Source organism: Lonchura striata, chromosome 13 (genome assembly GCF_046129695.1).
Source record: "Lonchura striata isolate bLonStr1 chromosome 13, bLonStr1.mat, whole genome shotgun sequence".
Lineage (NCBI taxonomy): Eukaryota > Metazoa > Chordata > Aves > Passeriformes > Estrildidae > Lonchura > Lonchura striata.
The window spans coordinates 2,512,363-2,532,329 of record NC_134615.1 but is presented as its reverse complement, the minus strand read 5'-3'; the positions used below and the strand labels follow the sequence as shown (position 1 = coordinate 2,532,329).

The following is a 19,967-nucleotide window of genomic DNA, read 5'->3' as shown; positions in this document are numbered from 1 at the left end:
GAGGTGCTAAACAGGCCTCTGGATCTGACACCGGGAAATGGTTTTGGGTTTGCAGTGGCAGTGCTGGGCTGAGGTTGAACTGGATGATCTTAAAGATCTCTTTCAGCCCTGCCGGTTCTGCAATTCCGAGCGCTTCCCGCCTGGCTGAGGGGAATGCTCAGAGCTGTCCCAGCCCGGAGGCGCTCTGGCGGCGCTGCGGCTGCGGCGCCTCCTGAGGGGCCGGGCCGGGGGCTGCCCTCAGCCCCGCGGGATCCCAGCCCTCAGCCCGGCGGGGCCTCCGCTGTGCTCCAGCCTGGAGAGCCCGCTCCTCAGCCCGGGGATCCCAGCCCTCAGCCCGGCGGGGCCTCCGCTGTGCTCCAGCCTGGAGAGCCCGCTCCTCAGCCCGGGGATCCCAGCCCTCAGCCCGGCGGGGCCTCCACTGTCCCTCATCACGCAGATCCCAGCCCTCATCCCGCAGATCCCAGCCCTCATCCCGCAGATCCCACTCCTCATCCCACAGATCCCACCCCTCATCGTGCAGATCCTAGCCCTCATCCCGCAGATCCCAGCCCTCATCCCGGCCATCCCAGCCCTCATCCCGCAGATCCCAGCCCTCAGCCCGCAGATCCCAGCCCTCATCCCGCAGATCCCACCCCTCATCCCGCAGATCCCACTCCTCATCCCGCAGATCCCAGCCCTCATCCCGCAGATCCCAGCCCTCATCCCGGCCATCCCAGCCCTCATCCCGCAGATCCCAGCCCTCATCCCGCAGATCCCACTCCTCATCCCGCAGATCCCAGCCCTCATCCCGCAGATCCCACCCCTCATCCCGCAGATCCCAGCCCTCATCCCGCAGATCCCACCCCTCATCGCGCAGATCCCAGCCCTCATCCCGGCCATCCCAGCCCTCATCCCGCAGATCCCACCCCTCATCCCGCAGATCCCACTCCTCATCCCACAGATCCCACCCCTCATCGTGCAGATCCTAGCCCTCATCCCGGCCATCCCAGCCCTCATCCCGCAGATCCCAGCCCTCATCCCGCAGATCCCACCCCTCATCCCGCAGATCCCAGCCCTCAGCCGGGCAGCGCTCGGCACTGAGCGCTCGCCTCGCCTCGGGGTCTGCCCCGAGCCGCCCGCGCCGCCGGGTCGCAGGTACCTGAGCTGTGCCCATTTCCCCCTCGGGACTCCCCAGCCCTCTCACAGAAGAATGCAGCTGCTGTTTCATCTTTAGACTGTTGCCTCCCCCCACACCCCCCTTTTTATTTTCAATCTTCTATATGTTCTTTCCCTTTTGTATTTGGGCTGATCTGGAGTGGTTGCTAAGACTTCAGAGTGGAGCTCTGATAATGAGCTGTAAATCACACACGGCTCATCTGAGGGAGGAGGGTGCGAGGGAGCTGAAATAGGCCAGGACATTCCCGAGTCCTGTTGCACAGCGCAGCGTCCTCACGGCCTCCGCTGCTGCTGTGGGGTTTGGTTTCCACAGGACGCCAACAACCCGCACTTCTCCCCTCTGGGGTTTGGTCCCTGGGTTTCGAAGGACAAGTCCCGCCGAGGCTGGCTGGTCTACTGACCGTGCCAGCCATGTGCTCTAGGGCTGCTGAGCACACAGACTGACAGATCTGCACTTCTCCAGGAGTGGTTTCTGCGGTTTGAAGAGATGTTACTGGGTTATTTTGCATAACTGATGGAGAAGAGTTTTATATGCAACATTTGTGCGATGTTTGTTGAAGCAAATTTAGTTTCTTGTCTTTCTACCTTGCCCTGTGATGCAGCAACAGAGGGTGAGCTATTTGCATCTAATTAATGTAGGCTGGCTTATAAATACTATTTTGTGTACTTTCTGTATGTTGCAAAAGTAAAAACGATCCAGGTGAGGCCAGGATGTGTCCTTGTATACATTCAATTTTAAACCCTTTGTGCTTCCTAAATTGTATAATTGTATAAACATGTATTAAATTAAACTCTTCTGAAATGCAATTAGCTCCAGAGTGAACTCATTTGTACAGCCTTCCTTTTCTTTGGGTGGTTTTTGTTTTTTCTTAGGCTGGTGGGGTGGTGGCAGTAGGAGAAAAAGAGGTGAGGAAGGCTTGCAAGCTTTTCCTTGATGTGGCAGGGTTGGATTTGCAGGAAAATGAAATGCATGTCTGTTGTCACTTCTGAAAGGCTGCAGGGAGATGAACTCTCTCAATTCTATGGGGGTGATCAGTAACTCTGAAGAGAAAGCAGGGCTGGCTGTCTTCTTTAAGATGACAGTGATTTTGCTTTGAGCCTTTGCTCCACTTTGAGAAGGAAAACAAATCCATTCTTAAGCTGGATTCAGCATTGATTTAAAGTTTCTACCTGAACTAAGTAATTTTTTGAGAAATTGTAATAGGTTACTGTGATGCTTGCATCAACCTTCTGTGTTTGGGACCTGGGGCATGTTTGAGGGAGCATCTTTCTGCCTCCAAAGCTGAATGTCACTCTGCTGCTCTGCTCTCAGAGGCTGCCACGTTGGGTTTGTGTAGAATCAACGCTGTGGGGTTTTGTGGGTTACATGGTTCGTGTAATGTGACAATGTCTTTGGTGAGTTTAATGAGTTCTCACTGTAAGGAATATGTCTCTGTGCTCATAGCCTTTGGTTTGATCAGTCCTTGGAGAACAATGCTGATGGTTTAGTGGCTCCTTGAGCAGCAGGAGGCTGACTGTCTTCTAGTGTTCACGCCCTAAGTAACATTACTTGGTCTTAGTGCCAGTTGTTGGCTGATGGCAAAGTTGGCCACTCTTGTAAGGAAAATTGGATCAGCTTTGTTGTGATCAGTGACACAGAGCAGGGGATATTCTTTCCTGACAGTGCCCCTCAATGGTAACATGGAATGACCTGATTTCTGCAGAATGTCCACTTTCAGATGATAACCTGGTAGTTAGAAATGCAGGGTTCTTATAAAATACTGTGATTCCAAAGGAAAACTTTGCCATACAAGAATACATGAAACTGTGTGTGTGAGATGCCAGAGTAAAAGCAGAAAACTGGAAAAAGTGCATTTTAGAAGAATGATGTAATTTATACTGCATATATTATCATTATTAGCATAACACTGCTAATCTGATCAGAACTGAAAACACTTTTTCCTTGCTGTTGTAGAACAAGAACAGAGATAAAACAAAAATGAACACTCAAAATGTGCAGATAAATCAGTGTGGTAAGATAACCTAATATAAGTTGTCATTATAGTCTGCATCAGTTTTACAAAGTTTTAGTAGACTGTGATAGGCCTGTTGTGGGGTGGTGAGCAGTTGGGAAAATGTGCTTTTTCCTAGTTGCCACATTTTGGATACTGTGTTGGATATGCAAAGGGTAAATCAAATGACAAACCTACATATACAGTAAAGCACACCCCCATAAAGTCTTTTTTTATTTGCTAATATTTATCCACATTGTTATTGTATTTTAACTTCTCTAAGAACCCCCAAACCTTGTAAGGGTTTACAGACTAAGAAGCAGATTTTCCAAGTCTGTTTACCCGCCTAGGGTTGTATGAGGATATTTTGTGTTATGTCTCCAACCACCTGACTGAGGGCTCTGCTGCTGTGGTGCATGATTTATGTCTCCTGTAACTAAGTACCACGGAGCAGCCTTGTGCTCTTGGGCTCTTCCCTTACTACTCCATAGATTTTCAAATGTATTTGCACTCTGAATATTTTAATGGCTGTGTATTATTTACACTTAATACACCTTGCAATTGTGAATTTACTATTTAGTAGCTGACATCTGACTTACTAAGAGTTACTAGTAAATAAAGGCCAGAAATGTTAAAAGGAGGCTGTTACTCTGCAAAGGAAATCATGCTCAACTAACAAACTATAGACAGAAATATTTCTTGGTTTGTTGTTTGGGGCTGAATAGAAGTGATGTAGCTCCGTTTTGACTCCCTTTTCCCCTATTTTTGAAATACATGTGCACACTACATTTGGGACAGGTTTGTTGTAGTACTGACTAGATTAACATATAGAAGATATAACAATTTTAATGAAGGTTTTTGTGTTTGCTCCTAGACATGAAAACGGATCTGAACTTACTGCTTGAATGCCTTAAATATCAGATGGACTGCCCTCTGTCTCAGAAGGAGGCTTTGATCACTATCTATTCCATTTGCCAACAAAACAGTAAGGAAGGCTTTTCCTTAGAAACAATGCAGTCATTTGTGTTCACCATGTATGCTAAGAAACTGGTGGGCACTGTAAAAATGTCCAAAAGACATAAGGTTGGAGATGTTGGAAAATCTTAGAAGCCTTTCATTTTGCAGAGAAACAAAAGCAAAAGTTCCTGTTCTTTTTTCCTCTTGTAGGTGAAGCGAGTGAATACTTTCGAGAAATTGGTGGTTTGATGTTTATAAATGACCTTGCCAAGTCGAGTGCTCATTGCATCGTAAAGGAAGCAGCTTTGTTTACATTGGGGATTATTATAGAGAGTAATGGTAATACAAATAATAAAAATTAGTATTGTTAGTATTTCTGAGTGCACCACAGCCCCTGTCATTACCTGTGCTCATGCTTTGTCTCCATTTTCTTTTGGTCTCACAAAATGAGACTACAAGATTGTCAGTTGGAGCAAGGGCAATGAAGGTGTACCAGTTGCCCTGTCCATCCCCAGATTTGATCAGTACCTTGTTGACTTGTGCACACACGGTGTCTTCAAGTTTCCAGACACCTGCACTCCCCCTCTCCCTCAGCAGCAAGTGTTCAATGGCTGCAGGATTGTTGCAAAGCTTGCCAGGGTCCTGGTTGGTGTAGAGCTCACTGTGGGGGGAAGCCCTCAGTCACTTCATAGTCCTGCCTGCCTCCACTCCCCACATACTGGCCACAACTGAGACATAAAAATTTAGGATTATGAGTGGCTTACATAGGACTTAATGGTTTTCACTTTCTGTTTTCAGTGTATTGTCAACAGACTTTGTGTACTTCTGCATTGTTTGAAGACCTCATTTTATTTTTAATGAAAAAGGATTCTGGTGTGAACTTGAAAAGAATGTCTGTTTATGTCATCTTAGTACTGGTTTCAAATAATAGTAAGTTGGGTTTTTTTCTGTGTTACAACAGCACTCCTTTTCTGTTTTCCATTCTGCAGTACAAAATTTGGAACATTCAATAAGTAATGTTTTGGTGAAGTTAGTTTATAAAGATGAATGTTTGCAAGTACCTGAACCTGAATTGTTGCAGTAGGTCATTGCTCACTGGGATTTCCTTAAACAGCAGAACGTGGTTTAGTTCTAAAAATATAGTTTGCCAATGCAAACCCATTATTTCTGAGAGTGTATAGAAAGAGAGAGACATAGAAAGGTTGTTTACCAATATGTTGATATGATTTTGTATTTCCTTCTGGGGAGGATATGTGCTTAGGGAAGGGAATGTATGTATGTAAACTAAACTTGATGTTAAGATTTTGTCTGCAATTGCAATTGTCTCTGGAGTCTTGTGTGTATTCTCTTTTAGAAAATGGGCAAACCTATGTCAGAGATACAGGCTGCATCAGCCTGCTGCTGCAGTTATTCAGGTACAGAGGGTTGAAATTCAAACAGACAAATAATGGACTGGTTGGCAGCTATGTTTCCTTGACTCTCTGGGACTTGTTTGCATTGTCCTTAACAGAACAACTCTCTCCACCTCTGAGAAGAATGTTTCAGATGAAAACACTGATCCCTGCTATCAGCTCTGGTCCTCGGTGTGCAGCACTCTCTGTGCCTGTGTCAACAACCCCCAGAACGGTACGTGTTGCTCTGAAAATTGTGAAAGAACTTCAAAGATATTCTCCAAATTGGTAACACCTTGCTTTCATTTTTACAGTTCAGCTGAAGTTTCATTTCATTGCCTTTTGATTTGGGGTAATTTGTTTTTACTTTTCCAGAAGATAATCAAAACATTTGCTGTTCGGTTTTTCCCTATGCCAAAGAGTGGCTTGAGAGTTGCACGGAGCCTGAGATAGTTCGTCCCATTTGCTCATTTCTTGGCCTCACAGTTGCAAATAACTGTAAGTGCAGCTGAAGTTTTACACACGTCTGCATTTGATAAAAGGAGGTTTAATTAGAGAGCTAAATGTTTTTTTCTTTCTTGTCAATCTCTACAAAGTCATTTGCTGTTCTTCCAGCTTTTACTCTGACCACTGTATTCCACCATCTTTACTTACACTACGCTGTGCTCAAGTCCACAAATAGCCACCATCTGGTCACATTTCATAGGCTCAGTAAAACTGTTTGGATTCAAAGTGTGTCTAAATTGAAGTCCTCATTACATGGCTGAAAGCAATGACTTAGGTAGAACTCAGGCATGATGTTTGCCATTTGTGTGCACATATTAGGGTCATGTTTTCCTGTAACTGTTTTATATGCAGTTACTACATTTCTGGAGATTGATGTATATCCAGCTTCTGTTGTTTAAGAAATGTAATGACTAGCACAGAAGAACTCTGATGGACTTAGTTGGTGAAATGCTAAAAGAATTTGCAAACTCTGTCACTCAAATCACATTTTTTCTTTTTTCCACTAAGCATATGTGCAGAAATATTTTGCTTCTATTGGAGGATTGGATACATTAGCCAAAGTTCTTCTTGAGCTTATGCATGATTCCTGTTTGAGTCACTCCAGCATGAAACTTGCAGTGGTAGTAACAAAGACTCTGGATGCCTGCATTGCTAATAACTGTGAGTGGAAAGACACTTTTTATCTATGGTAATTTAAAAATGCAATTTTTAAAGTCTTGTGCTGGGGAAGGTGTAAGTGGAGAGTGATTCAGTTCATCTGAGGTGGATTACTGCCCCATTGTTGCCAAAATCAATACAGTGAAATTTAAACTTTACTGAAAATTAAAAATAAGATGCTTCAGCTTGTGCTGGGTAAGTAAAGCTGTGCTCTGGGCCTGGATTTGGCCAGTCAGTTTGGATCCTGGAGTTAGGCCTATGCCTGAAAAATAAATTGTGTAGCCTTAGGAAGCTTTAGTAATTCAGAGGTGGAGCTGCACAAATGTGGTGTTTCTGCACAGCACACTGTGCTCCGGTTTGCTGGCTGGGTACTGCTCTCCTGATGAGGTCTTTTGTATTCCACAGAAGGTTTGCAGAAACCTGTGACCCTAAGGAGCTTGTGCTGTGGCCATGGTTGCTGTATCTCACACTTGTGCAATAAGAGCTTCAAATGGAAGTTCACAAACGTTTAAAAGCACAAACCTGTACCAGTTCTGAGGGTAGTTTCAGATCAGTTGGGTGTGACAGGACTGGGCCTCAGCATGGGTGGACTAGCAGTGGTGTTGCCAGTGCCAGGAAGGGCTTGGCCCCTGCTCTTTTTATGGCAGATACTCTGTGTGTCAAAGCTGATCCAAATCTCTCTGGCTCCGTGCTGGAGCTGATAAAGGACGTGGAGAAACTCAGCAGGGATCTCCAAAGCTTGCACAGTGCAAAGCCCTCATTCATCAGATCTTCTGCCTCATCTCTGTGGAGCACACAGGCCGGGAGGATGGGCAGGGTTGGATTTGGGAGCAGCACAGGGGGATGGGGTAATCTGAGCTGGTAAAGGTGAAGCAGGGCAGGGCTGAGCAGGCCCAAGGTTTTGAGGGGTTTGTAGGGTTCCATCAAACCCCAGCATTTTGTCCTTGGATAATTTCTGTACACTCATGATCTGATTTATTTTCCTTCCAATTATTTTAACAAACAGCTACCATGGGTGTTGTCTTGGCAAAGTATCACACTGTGTCAGAGCTGCTGAAGCTGCTGTCCAATGAGACACTGAGCACAGGGGAAAAAATCAGTATCATTCTAACAATTGGACACTGTACTGAAATTTGTGGTAAGATTTGCTTTTTATTTTTCCTTTCTGTCAGCTTCTCCTAAATTCTTACAGACTGACTCCTCCAGTGGGATCACTTCATCAAGACTGGAACATGAGAGAGAGTTCTATTAAACAATACAGTGTCAATATTTGGATAAGAAGTTTTCTGTAATGTTCCATCCTTAAATTTTAAAGCTTGTTAGCAGGAAGTGTCTTTAGTAGCTTTGAAAAAGTAGACTAAACATGCAAGAATTCAGAGCTGGGTTTAGGGGTCACAGGGAATAATTAATCCAGACCTGAAAGCTACTGCAATCCAGACATAGCAAATTAGTTGTCTTGAGCTCTTTTTCATGGTCCTTAGCACATACAGCTTCTGTCCACTACTTACAAGGCCAGTAATATTTATAAGAGCACTGGTCTTTAAGACACAGATGCAGTAGGTAGCCCTGAAATGTTTTTGTCACCTTCCTCAGGGCTTGCCCAAGCATATCTGGTGCAAATACAGCACTTCAGTTGGTATTTTGTGGCAGTGCAAGCAAAGAGATAGGGAAGTTAATTTGTACTTCTGTTTTTTCTCATGTATGTTTAGATTAACAAGAAAAAGGCCTTATGTTCAAAAATTCTGGTTGATTTTTATCCCCTGAGTGCCAATATCATGTTCAATAATTAGCTCAATAGGTCATAAATTTATTTGAGCAGACATTTTTTCAGGAAGAATTAGTGAAACAAGACTTAATGGAAAATGTCTTTTGAATAGAAAGATTATTAAACTGATAGAAAAAAGGTTTCTCCAAAAATGTCAACTGTCAAAATAAATATGTTTAGGTTTTTTTTATTTCTTTTTTTATTAAGTTTAAAGAAGAAAGAACTATGTTTAGCAAGTTATCAGTTATATGAACACATATGTGAATGAGATCACAATAAAAATTGAGCTAATTATGTAATAAATGAGGAGGAACAGATCGGCTAGACCAGGATTAAACTACTAATTCCATTTTGATAATTATAAACGTTGAGATTTTGGTATTTCTGCATCTCAGGCCTCACAGGAATGTCACCTATCTACTCCAAGAGTAGGTAATGGAACAGAAGAAATACAGGAGTCATTATTGAAATGTTTTAGGCCACAATTAAATGAGCTTGAAACTCCATCGAATAAGTGGTGTCAATCCCTCAGTTCTCTTACAGAAATCTGAGTTGTGGTCAAATCATCCTGTGTGATGTAAAGCTCTCCTGCTGTCACTGCAGCAGGCTTGGGTCTGTAATGAAAACCTCTCTTTCTACAGAAACTTGCAGAAAGTTGCCAGTATTGGCTCCTAAAATTACTGTAAGGTTAAGGTGTGTGGGGCTGAAACCAAACCTTTTCCTTACCATGTCTTTTCTAGAAGAAAACCAGTGTGAGCTGCTTCAGAACAATGGTCTGCCACTTATGATTCAGATATTGACAGAATCTCAGGACGAGGAACTCATCAAAGCTGCTACTTTTGTGCTGCAGAACTGCAAACAAATGAGTAAGCTTGCTGTTGCTGCTTTAAAAATGACAGTGATTGTTTCCATCTCTGTGTTCTGCTGATTCCACAAGTGATTTTAACTGCAGCTCCTTTGTGATTCTGTGTACTCCAAAAGATGTTTGTTTTCTGCACAGAAAGTTGTTTATTTGTTATCAAGAACTGACTTAGTCAGAAAAAAAGAGAAGGAAAAATTCCAACAGAGTTGCAAAAAATGCATTTGTGAAACTTCCCCATGTAGTGCCAGTTCTTAAAGCTTTCCCATCTATAAATTGTGCGGAAAATATGAACATTGTTATTCAATACCCAGTGAATACTCTCTTCCTGGGGATGTACCATTAGAGGGAGAGAACAAACCAGGAGATAATCAAGCCTGAAACCACTGTGTCTACATTAATCTCCAATATTAAGATTTTTTTTTTTTCTGAAGCAGGGTGTATTTTTAGGCCCCCTGTTTCAGTTTTATATTAACTATCTGTACAATACCACCCATGAAATAGAGAGACCTTGTCCTCTAATCTCTAGAGTGTGGAGGGTGTGCAATTGCTAATCAGGGAAAACCAAACCTGTATCTACATTTCTGTGCTGCAAGCACAACTGAGAGGTTTGTGTAAGACTGGGGGGTGTGTGGGAGAATGCATTGTAAGAGAATAGAGAAAGTGCTGCAGGCAAGCTCACCCCTGATAAGGTGCAGCTGTGTAAAACAGGTGACCATGTCAAGGGGAAAGGAGCACTGGAATGCTGAAGTGCACTGAGCAATGACAAGGGGGTAAAAGGGCACACAGGTGTTATGCATAGGGCAAAGGGGTATAAAAGGCTGCAGTGGGGAATAAAGAAGTGCTGATGCTTGCAAGCATTCATGGTGTCAGTCTTGTGTTCTCTGTCAGGGGTGTGGAGTTTTGTAGTGTCCATTAATATGGAATTGTCTTTTTTAAAAAATGCAGAGACTGGTACTAGTCAAGAACCCAGTGTTATGTCAGTGAAAAAGTCTTTTTTTTTTTTTTTTTTTTTTTTTCACAGTATTATTGTGCAAACAGTTTATAGGAACTGTAATTGCAAGCTCACCTCTTGTAACTGCAGCTTATATTTCAAGTGTGTTAACATTTATGTATTAACCTGTGTTTTATAAAAATTGTTTTTTGCACTAAATTGTTGGGGCTGCCCCTCATCATACTAAAATATAATAAATATTTTTTAAATGCTAATTGATAAAATATTAACTATTAATGTTGTTTCATATTTTATAAAGCTGAACAGTTGTCTCTGAAATTATGTGATAACTCATTAAATGTGAACAATGCAGAAGAATTGGATGTGCAAGTCAGAAAAAGATGTCTGCAAGACTACTGGAAGAAAGCAAAAGAAATTTTACACAGAATTAACTCAGTTGAAAAACAGCACAATGAGGTTGGCTTATTTACCAAAATAGGATGAAACTAATCATATCTTTCCAGAGTTTAAGGAGAAAGCAGGAGTAAATCCTTAAGATAATTTCAGTGTGAGCAAAAAACCCAGGAAAAACATTGGATTTGTGCGAAACTACAACCTGCAACTTTTATCATTATTGTAGATCAGACTGAGTTACAGGTGTGCAGAGAGTGGAGGCATCTGTATTGTATGAAGTATTCTAGTTTAACCCAGATTTTCTGTGAGGTAGAAAAAGAAGTTGAATTAATTTTTAATTGCTGGACATTTAAACCTATAATATTAATATTTATGTGCTCAGGGTTGTACGGCTGTGGTGGAATAGATGATAAAGGAGAATGCAAACATAAGCTGAGATAAAGTTGTTTAATTTTTTCCTTGTGCTTTAAAGCTGCTAAGTATCTGTGGATTTGGAACAGCAGGTTTATGAGTTATTTAGATGGCTCTTACTTTCTAGCAGTGCCATGCGTTAGTAGCAAATTCCTTACTTCAGCCTGAAATTAGCACTTAGAAAGCGCCCCCTCAACACCTTCAGTAGCATTGCTGTCTTGTTGCCTCTCAGCTCAGTCAGGGGGTTTTCTGAAGCTTCTCTGGAGTTTGCTTAACCATCAGAGTTTGACTATCTAGTTAATCCTGGCATTGGATTTAGTTAACACTTTTATAGAGCTTACATAACCACTAACCAGTATTTTTCAATACAGGAAAAAGTGCAAGGAGAAATATTTGTAGATGAATCTTCAGTAGCCAATTCTGAAGCATTAAAATCCCATGAAGTGAATCCTGTTGATCCAAAGAAGTACACAGAAGGAACACAGAAAGATGTCTGTTGTCCACAGTTGACCTCAGAGTTGAATAATCCTGTTCTTGCTCCATCTGTAACTTCTGCTCCACAAAAAAATGAAACAGTGAACACTATGGATGCAGCTTCTACCAGACAAACTGAACAGAGGAACATTCCAAGTTCAGTCACTGAGCTGCAAACAGACAGTGTACCGCAAAGTCACAATATAAATGGAAAAACTGCTTGTGGAAAAAATCAGTCTGGTCTTCAGGGAGGGTGAGAATCTTATACCTAAGCAGAAATACTAAGTTGTTTTTCTTTAGTCATTCCAGATTGACAGACTTTAAAATTATCTTTTACTAACTATGGGTGTTTTTCCTAGTAGAAAGATGTAGCCCTTTGGTGGCCCATCAGAGATTGTTTTTGAGGTCACAGATCAAAGATTACAGTCATTGCAGTAACAAAGCTGCTGATCTCCGAGTGCTGGTGTTGTACAGAGAGCCTCTTTCAGGGCACGCTGAGTGCCTTCAGCATAGTGCTGAAAATCATCCATGGCTTTTGCCCCAAAGTTCTCGCTGGTGTAACAGATCAAGATTTAAGCTGTTGGTTTGGACATAACCACAGTGGTTTCTGTAATGTGCACTTGCTAGGGAAGCAACAGGTAGAGAACTACTTGGAAAAATACTGAAACTGGAGTGTCTGCAAAGTAGGGGGAAAAGTTTCTGCACCTCTGCTGTTCTCCCCTCATGTTCCAGTGCTGCCCTGCATGGGAAAGGAAAGGAACAGTCCTATTTGGGGTTGTTCTCTTGCTCGTTGCTCCCACACAGATGCTAATTTTCCTCTTTTTCTTTTGCTGCTTATGTTTATCTTTCCTATTGATACACCCACAATTATTTACAGATAACTTCTAATGGTAAATACAGATTCCATTCTCTTGAGTTTATATCTGGAATATCTCTCAAGACAATCAATGGAAAAGTAAAACAAAACTACATTTTTGGGGGGTTTTATGTTTTGTTTTGGGCTTTTTGAGTTCCACGTTTTTATTGTACTTTTTTTATGTGTCTGGCTGCACCTTACTCTGTGCAGTTTCCTGGTATTATATTGTTACTTTGCAACTACCACAGAAATCACCAAGAGCGTGGATATTTTCCATGGTACATTCAGGTAAATTTTGCTTTGCTACTGATTAGCATAATTTCACGGCTTGTTTAGTTGTTGTTCTGGTCTGATGCACAAAATTCTTAAAATATCAATTAAAAAGAACCCTCTTTTTAAATATGTGTTTGTGTGAACACAGGAATTACTGGAAGGTAACCATGGATCAGGCTTCTTGCTCCTGCAGCTTTCAGAGTCAGGGACACAAAAATGCTCCACCAGGGTATCATAGCAGTGTGTTTGTTGCACAGAAGTTAATTGGTCTAAGAAAAGAAGAAAACCAATTACCTTTTAGAGTATTTGCTGCAAATGATGAAGGCTAAAGTATTCTGAAGACTTTGTGAGAACTTTATGTGCACTTGCTAATCCTTATGTGAATCTGAATTGCAAATTACTCTGGAAACCAGTGTTAGCTCTGCCCTTCCTGCTGAATAGACTGCGCAGAATGCCAATCACAGATCTCTGGGAAACAGGTTTTAACATGCACTGATTACACACTGGGTGCCCTAAGTCCAGTAACTTGGGATAATTAGAACAATTTTTTTAGAGTTTTCTCTTTTATATATTTAATATGGGTTTTTGTTGTGCCCTTGGAATGTGTGTATTCATTTGCAGGTAAATGTACCTTGGTTTTATTGTATTATTATTGGTTTTAATTTGATTACATTTTGATCTTCCCAGTGAACAGTTATTTAAACAACCAGCAGAGACTGTTAGAAATATGAAACAGACATGCATACCAGGTACAAATATCTACACATATTCCTTTCTGAGCTAATTTTGTTCTTAATGAGATTTTAATTAGTTTTGCATACATTTAGCACTACTTTTTATCACTTGTTATGTATCATTAAATGACAGAGGTGCCTTATGTGTAATATCCTTTAACTGGTTGCATAGTGTTGGAATTTTATATTGTACACAGTTTTACCAGGAGAACATTTATCCTACTTTTCTTCTGATACATATTTTAGCTTTCTTTTTTTAAACGATTTTAACTATGCAAATGAATGTATCAGAGATTGTACTGATCAGTGAAAGCCACTAACAGAAAATGGAGGTTTTTGTTCCTGTGCCTGTAAGGCTGGGATAGAACCTGCCTGTAAGAGTGACTTTTGTGTTATGCTATTCCTACATGGTGAACATGTGTTTAAGAGAAAATATTTTCAGATTTGCATTAATCCTGGTCTGATACATTTATTTCAGAACTGGGATTGGTTCAATCAAATCTTTATTCATTATTTACTTTCCTGTTAATTTATAAAATTACTGAGTATTCATTAGATTAGAATTTGCCAGAATGGGAGCTTTATAGGTGACCAGCTGATTTCCAGGTTACATCTGTTTAAACTGAGAATATGTATTATTCCAATAGATTACATTTTTCAGCATTTGATTCCAAACAAAAATAAAATTTATAAGGTTTAGTTAAGCAATATGGGTTTACTGGGTTAATTTGGTATGTTCAAGTTGAAGTAATACCCTTTGTGAGAGTGATGAAAAAACATTGCATTGAACATGGTTATTCTGGAATTACAGAAATGTGAGGCATTTAACTTGAGAAATTTCATTAGGATTTTCTGCTGTTATGTTAATTAAACTTTAATAATCTACAAATAGAAAGTGCAGTTGGATTTAGTTATACTATGGCATGATTACCATGGCGAAAGAGGTTACATTTCTTAGTGACTTTTTTCCTCCTTCATTTAGATAAACATCCATTCTGCTCAGAGAAAACTGAGAGAGTCAAAAGTACTTCAGTTACACCTTCATCCCATAAAATGGCAGATTTAAGGTGTTTAGGTAAATATTATCTTAGATCTTTCTTTCCAGAGTACATAAAGAAGCCCAAAAGAGTCAGCAGTACAGTAGGTGGATTGACTTGACAGAAATTGTAACATCTCTTCTATTACTTCCAAAGTGTTAACAAAACCTGAGCTGCTCCCTTCCCCTTCCCCCTAATAGAAAAGATAAATATTAAAATAAAGCTGACAAATTGCAGTTTTGGTCCATGTAATAACATGGGTTTGCTGACAAACAGAACATACAGTAACTTAAAAGATGACTCCCTAATTAGAAGAATACTTGAGCAGGTGTTTTCCTCCTTTCTCTGCTTTCAGAGAGGGAGGAAGAACACACAGACCTGCTCATTTCCCTCATTTATTCTCCTGCTAAGCCTCCTCAGTGTTCTGCAGCCCTTCTCTCTGCCTCACTGCTGTGAAGTACAGGCAGGCAGTTTCATGGTAATCCATAACTACAGCCCTCCATTACCCCAGGCTCTACTTCCTCAGCCTGCTCCATCAGTAGGTCATGAGAATGCTGCTGGTACTGCGGATTTATGAGTGGATTTTGTAATCAAGCCAATGTTTCTTTATTTAAAAACCCCCAACAGAACAAAAACCCACAGAATACAAAAGACACCCCCCCCGCCCAAAGCAGCCCATAACCCACCTTTGAACATTATTTTTATCAGAGTTGTCAAACTAAATTCAAGTTGAGCTTTAGCACTGCTTTACCTTAAGGTAGAATGTTATAGATACTTGTGCCCATCCTGTGACTCCTCACAGAAGTTCTCCTTTAGCTAATGTAACTTAGCCATGAGAGCATCCAGGGATATCTAAACCATAAATTATGCTAGGAATGTCCTCAAAAATGAACAGCAAGGCTTCCTGTGAGGGCATTGATGCCTAAACTACATTTAGCATTGATTTAGATTAATACAGATAACTGTTACAACACAAAGTTTTAAAAAAATATATATAGTACACAATATATATATATATATATATATATATTTTTTTTTTTTTTTTTGGCTCCTGGATAAATGTGCAAATGGAACTGAGTGCTGTGTCTTCCCATCCCACCAATATTTGTAGTTCTGTAGAGTATCTGTGCCTCACTCAGTACTTTTGGAGTGGAAGTGCAGTATAATTTAATTGCATAAAATGTTGAAAACAATTTTAAGAGAGCAAATACAAAGTATTTCAAGAAGTCACATAAAAATATCATGAATGTGGAAAACCTGAAGTCAAATTTATCCTAGCGAGCAAAATAAAACTCTGAACTTTGTGGTGGTTTCTTCAGAAGCTGTGATTGCTATTTCTGCAATATCCTATTTTTTCCCAGGTTGCATAGCCGGAGGACTGTCCTTGAACAGTAAAACCTTCACCAAGATGTTGCAGAGTTGCCTGCATAGGTGTGAGCACCACAGAGTCATCCTGGAGGCTGAAGAAAGATACCGAGGGGAGCTCCGCAGGGTGGCCGCTGGTAACAACAGCAGATGTGCAACTCACCAGAGTATGGAGTTTATGTTCAATACTTGGAACCTTTGCTTTGGAATTGCACTTAAAATTCTGAACTTTTGTTTATTTGCTTCTGATTGTCTTGCTGTTTTAAACTCAGTCATTGAATTTGCTTTACAATGATTTGTACTAAGTGAGATCAGAAGTGGCCATTTCTATTTTGAAGGATCTTGTGTGTTTCTTGCCATGTTGATAGATGCTCATTATGGGCTTTCATTAGACTCTCACATTGCCGGAAATAGTCAAGTCCTAAGAGAAAGGAATGTATTAAGTTAAAATATGTGTGAGTAAATGTATGGGCACACTGAAGTAATTTCATTCAATATTCACAGAATCACAGAATGACTGGGTTGGAAGGGACCTTTAAGATCATCAATTACAACCCAGCCCTAACACCTCAACTAAACCATGGCACCAAGTGCCACATCTAGTCTGTTTTTAAACACATCCAGGGATGATGACTCCACCACCTCTCTGGGCAGGCCATTCCAGAACTTTATCACTCATTCCATGAAAGTCTTTTTCCTAATATCCAACCATTTTTTCCTTTGGTGCAGCTTAAGACTGTATCATCTTGTTCTGTCATTTGCTTCCTGGAGAAAGAGACTGACCCCCACCTAACTACAACCACCTTTCAGGGAGCTGCAGAGTGATAAGGTCACCTCTGAGTCTCCTTTCCTCCAGGCTAAACACCCCCAGCTCCCTCAGCCGTTCCTCACAGGGCTTGTGTTCCCAGCCCCTCACCAGCCTTGTTGCCTCCTGGACACGCTCGAGTGTCTCAAGATCCTTCCCAAACTGCGGGGCCAGAATCGGACACAGCACTCAAGGTGTGGCCTCACCTGTGCCAAGCATAGGGGAAGAATGATCTCCCTGCCCCTTCTGGCCACACTATTCCTGATACCCTTACAGGTCCAGGATACTTAATGATCTTAATGAATTAAATAGAAGCACATCCTATATTTTTCTGGTTTAAAGAGGGTATTCTGAAAATTAAACAGTTACTACTTACTGGCATTTATACTGGTGCTCATTTTATATTTTCCAGAAATGCTGCTGGCCCCAGTGAGGAAAGACAGTCTGCTTAAAGAAATACCAACTTTTAGGAGCAAGAAGGATAGTTTCCAAAGTAAGGGTTTGGTTTGGAAACTGGTATGAAAAGCCCTTACTGTCTGTATATTCTTTATTCTTTACCATGGGAGACTATAGATAGAAAACTTTTTTTTTTTTTCCCATCTAAATTCTGAGAATAATCTGTTTATTAATTAGGCCAGAAAATGCATACTCTATAATCAGAAATTGTGTGATACACATTATTTCCCTGCAAAGTTATCTGGCACTTGCTGTGTTGATCCTGTTTTGAATCCTGTCAGGGTTACTTCCTTGGCATTTGCTATTTCTCAGTTTTTTGTGGCATTGTTTTCTAAAATGGAGAGGTTTAGTCAAGCTTAAAGCAGAGCTCAGCTTCCTGAACCTGGATTCAGCACCACTCCTTACGAAGTTCCAGTCCTGTTTTTCCATTAGACCCATTTCTGTTCCTGCTGGGAGCTCTTCTGAGAACTTGGAGCTTGTAATAAACAGCTACAAGGGAAATCCTTAAGAATTAATTATTTTTTGAAATTAGAATTAAAATTTGAATTTTGAAATTCCCACCAAAGTTTTGGTTTTAGTATTCTTGTTTTCAAAAGCCTTGCTCACATGGTTATTTTATTTAATTAATGCCCAGTAAAAGCTACTACGTTGATTTTTGAATTTGTTTATATTTTCCCCTTCAGATTCAGTAATTGATTAATTTGTCTTATGAAAGCCACAGAGTTAATTTAAAATGTAAATAAACACAACCAAAGCAACTGTATTTCATCTTGAAATCCCATTACAACGATATATTGTCTTTAGCAAGTATGCATTTCCTGCAAGCTAAAGTAAATGGAATTTTCCAGTCTTTCTTCCAAGATCAGATTAGTGGTATGGCTTAAAAGATGGTTCTCTCTTAAATTTTAATTCCGAAAACATAACTTACGTTTTATATTTTGGGTTTTTTTCTAATAAAGGTGTGTAATGTTTTATTGCTTGGGTTTTTATTGTTTATTTTTAAGGCATTCTTTTGACTCCAAATAGAAAAGACAAATCTAATGCTTCAAAGAGAGATGAACATGGTAGAAATATTAGGTGGACTAGCAACTATAACTTGACACCTGCATATGAAAAGTGTGAGTATTACCAGAAAATGAATTCTCTGATACGTACAACTGAAAGCTCAGTATTTGCATTTAGGTCAGGGCATTGAGAGAAACATCTGTCCTTGCTATTGGAGATAAATGGCTATGAAATTAAATAAACTATTACACTTTTTCTTACAGAAATCCACTTGAAAAATCAATAATACTATTATTTTTTTCTGGCTCATCAATAGTCCTTATGTCTTAATGTGGATTATGAGAAAAAGATCTAAGGAGAATGAGATATTACTAACAAAGCAACATTTGCATATTCTGATTCATTAGAATAAATGTTCCTTTACAGTTTTATATCCAGTTTTTCAGTATATTTTAGTTAGTTTAAAGTGACTAAGTGGCCTCCCTGTTCACAATTTTGTAGCTTTACAAAAAACCCAAGATGTTAACCTGAAGAGACAGAGAGTCAAAGAGATGTGCAACCAGAAATGTCAGCACTTAAAAGAAAATTGCACACATTCACTTGACAAAGATGAGGTTAGTTATGCAATGCCTAATCATGCACTGATGTGTTTATAAATGACCAAATAAAGGCACCAGGAATTGCGTAGTTTCTGTTTTAGTCACCTTTAACAGGAGCCCAGTAGCAAAATGAACTTATTAAAAATATATTCCTGTGTTTATTCTACTCCAGTCACACTGATTTAACCCTGAATTGAGTTCAGTATTTTTCAGCTGACATCTTTTCAGAATGAGGATCTAAAGGTCTGATTTTTCCTGTATTGATGAACATTTTCACAGTATGGAAGTAACAGAAACCTAAAGGAATAAACCTGCTAAAAGAATTAACTATGTAGGCACAACAGAAATGAAGATCACAGAAAAATACTGTATTTTAATAAGTGGTGGCAGTGAAGAAACCTTGGAGAAGCATTTTTCCCTTTACAGTGGGACCATTTCTTTACAACTATTATATGTTGAATTGCCAGTAATGTTACTTCCACATGCAAAAATATTATGTATATTTCCATAATTCTTAATGACACAAAAAGAATTATTTGCAGGGCAATAAAATGTGTTCCCTGGCCATGAAAATGAGACCTCTGAACAAGAGAAGAGTCCTAAAAGATTTCACAGCTGAAGAAATCAACTGCCTTTTGAACGGTGTCCAAAAAATGGGCAACCACTGGAATTTGATTTTGTGGTCTTACCTTTTCCAGAAAGGACGGACAAGCGTTGACCTTTCCAAGAAGTACTACAGGTTACAAGTGCAGGTACTCATCACTGAATTTTCTACTGATGGCAAATGCTGGGAGCCCAGTTTTCATCATTAGCCCCTGAGCTGACTTGCAGAAATAAAGACAGGCTTCCAGAGTGGGATTGTGCCTTGTGTCAGTGCAGTGCCCATGAGAATGGTCTCAGATGTAATTCCATTAGAATTGGAATTGATGCTTGGAGAGAGAGAACAAAAGTAGGAAACAGCCAGAGTCTTGGAACTTGCCACTGCCACCTGACAGGGTACAAGGAGAATGAGAGTGTCACTAAGACCTCTGAATTAATCCCTGTGTTTATCAGGAAGCTGGTCTCCTGTCTGTTCAGCCTCTGTTGTTATGCTGGTCTGTGAGAGCCTCTGCAGCAGTTTCCCAGTGATTAATCCATGCATCCCTCACACAGGGAGCATTGCTTCTGTGCCTTGGAGACCATGGGAGCAGTTAAGTGACAAGCCTTTGTCTACTAAAAGCTGGTCTGTAGTTGTGCAGTGGTTTGGGGCAACATTTATCTTGATATTTTCTCTTTTATGTCCACTTTTATAGATGAAAAAAGCTCACAAGGGACATCAATAA

The 19,967-nt window shown here is 40.4% G+C and overlaps 1 protein-coding gene across 1 annotated transcript; it reads left to right on the top strand.

The window, feature by feature from the left end:
- The first annotated feature begins 1,702 nt into the window (after nucleotides 1-1,702).
- Nucleotides 1,703-19,967, top strand: LOC116184064 (telomere repeats-binding bouquet formation protein 1). The gene is made up of 21 exons (XM_077786252.1): nucleotides 1,703-1,777; nucleotides 3,110-3,167; nucleotides 4,021-4,131; nucleotides 4,314-4,442; nucleotides 4,902-5,033; nucleotides 5,458-5,518; nucleotides 5,614-5,729; nucleotides 5,870-5,992; nucleotides 6,509-6,661; nucleotides 7,665-7,796; nucleotides 9,164-9,289; nucleotides 10,536-10,693; nucleotides 11,413-11,768; nucleotides 13,332-13,393; nucleotides 14,361-14,453; nucleotides 15,777-15,947; nucleotides 16,998-17,078; nucleotides 18,046-18,159; nucleotides 18,548-18,660; nucleotides 19,188-19,397; nucleotides 19,938-19,967. Exons 1-21 carry the CDS (start codon nucleotides 1,703-1,705, stop codon nucleotides 19,965-19,967), a joined length of 2,604 nt encoding a protein of 867 aa, XP_077642378.1.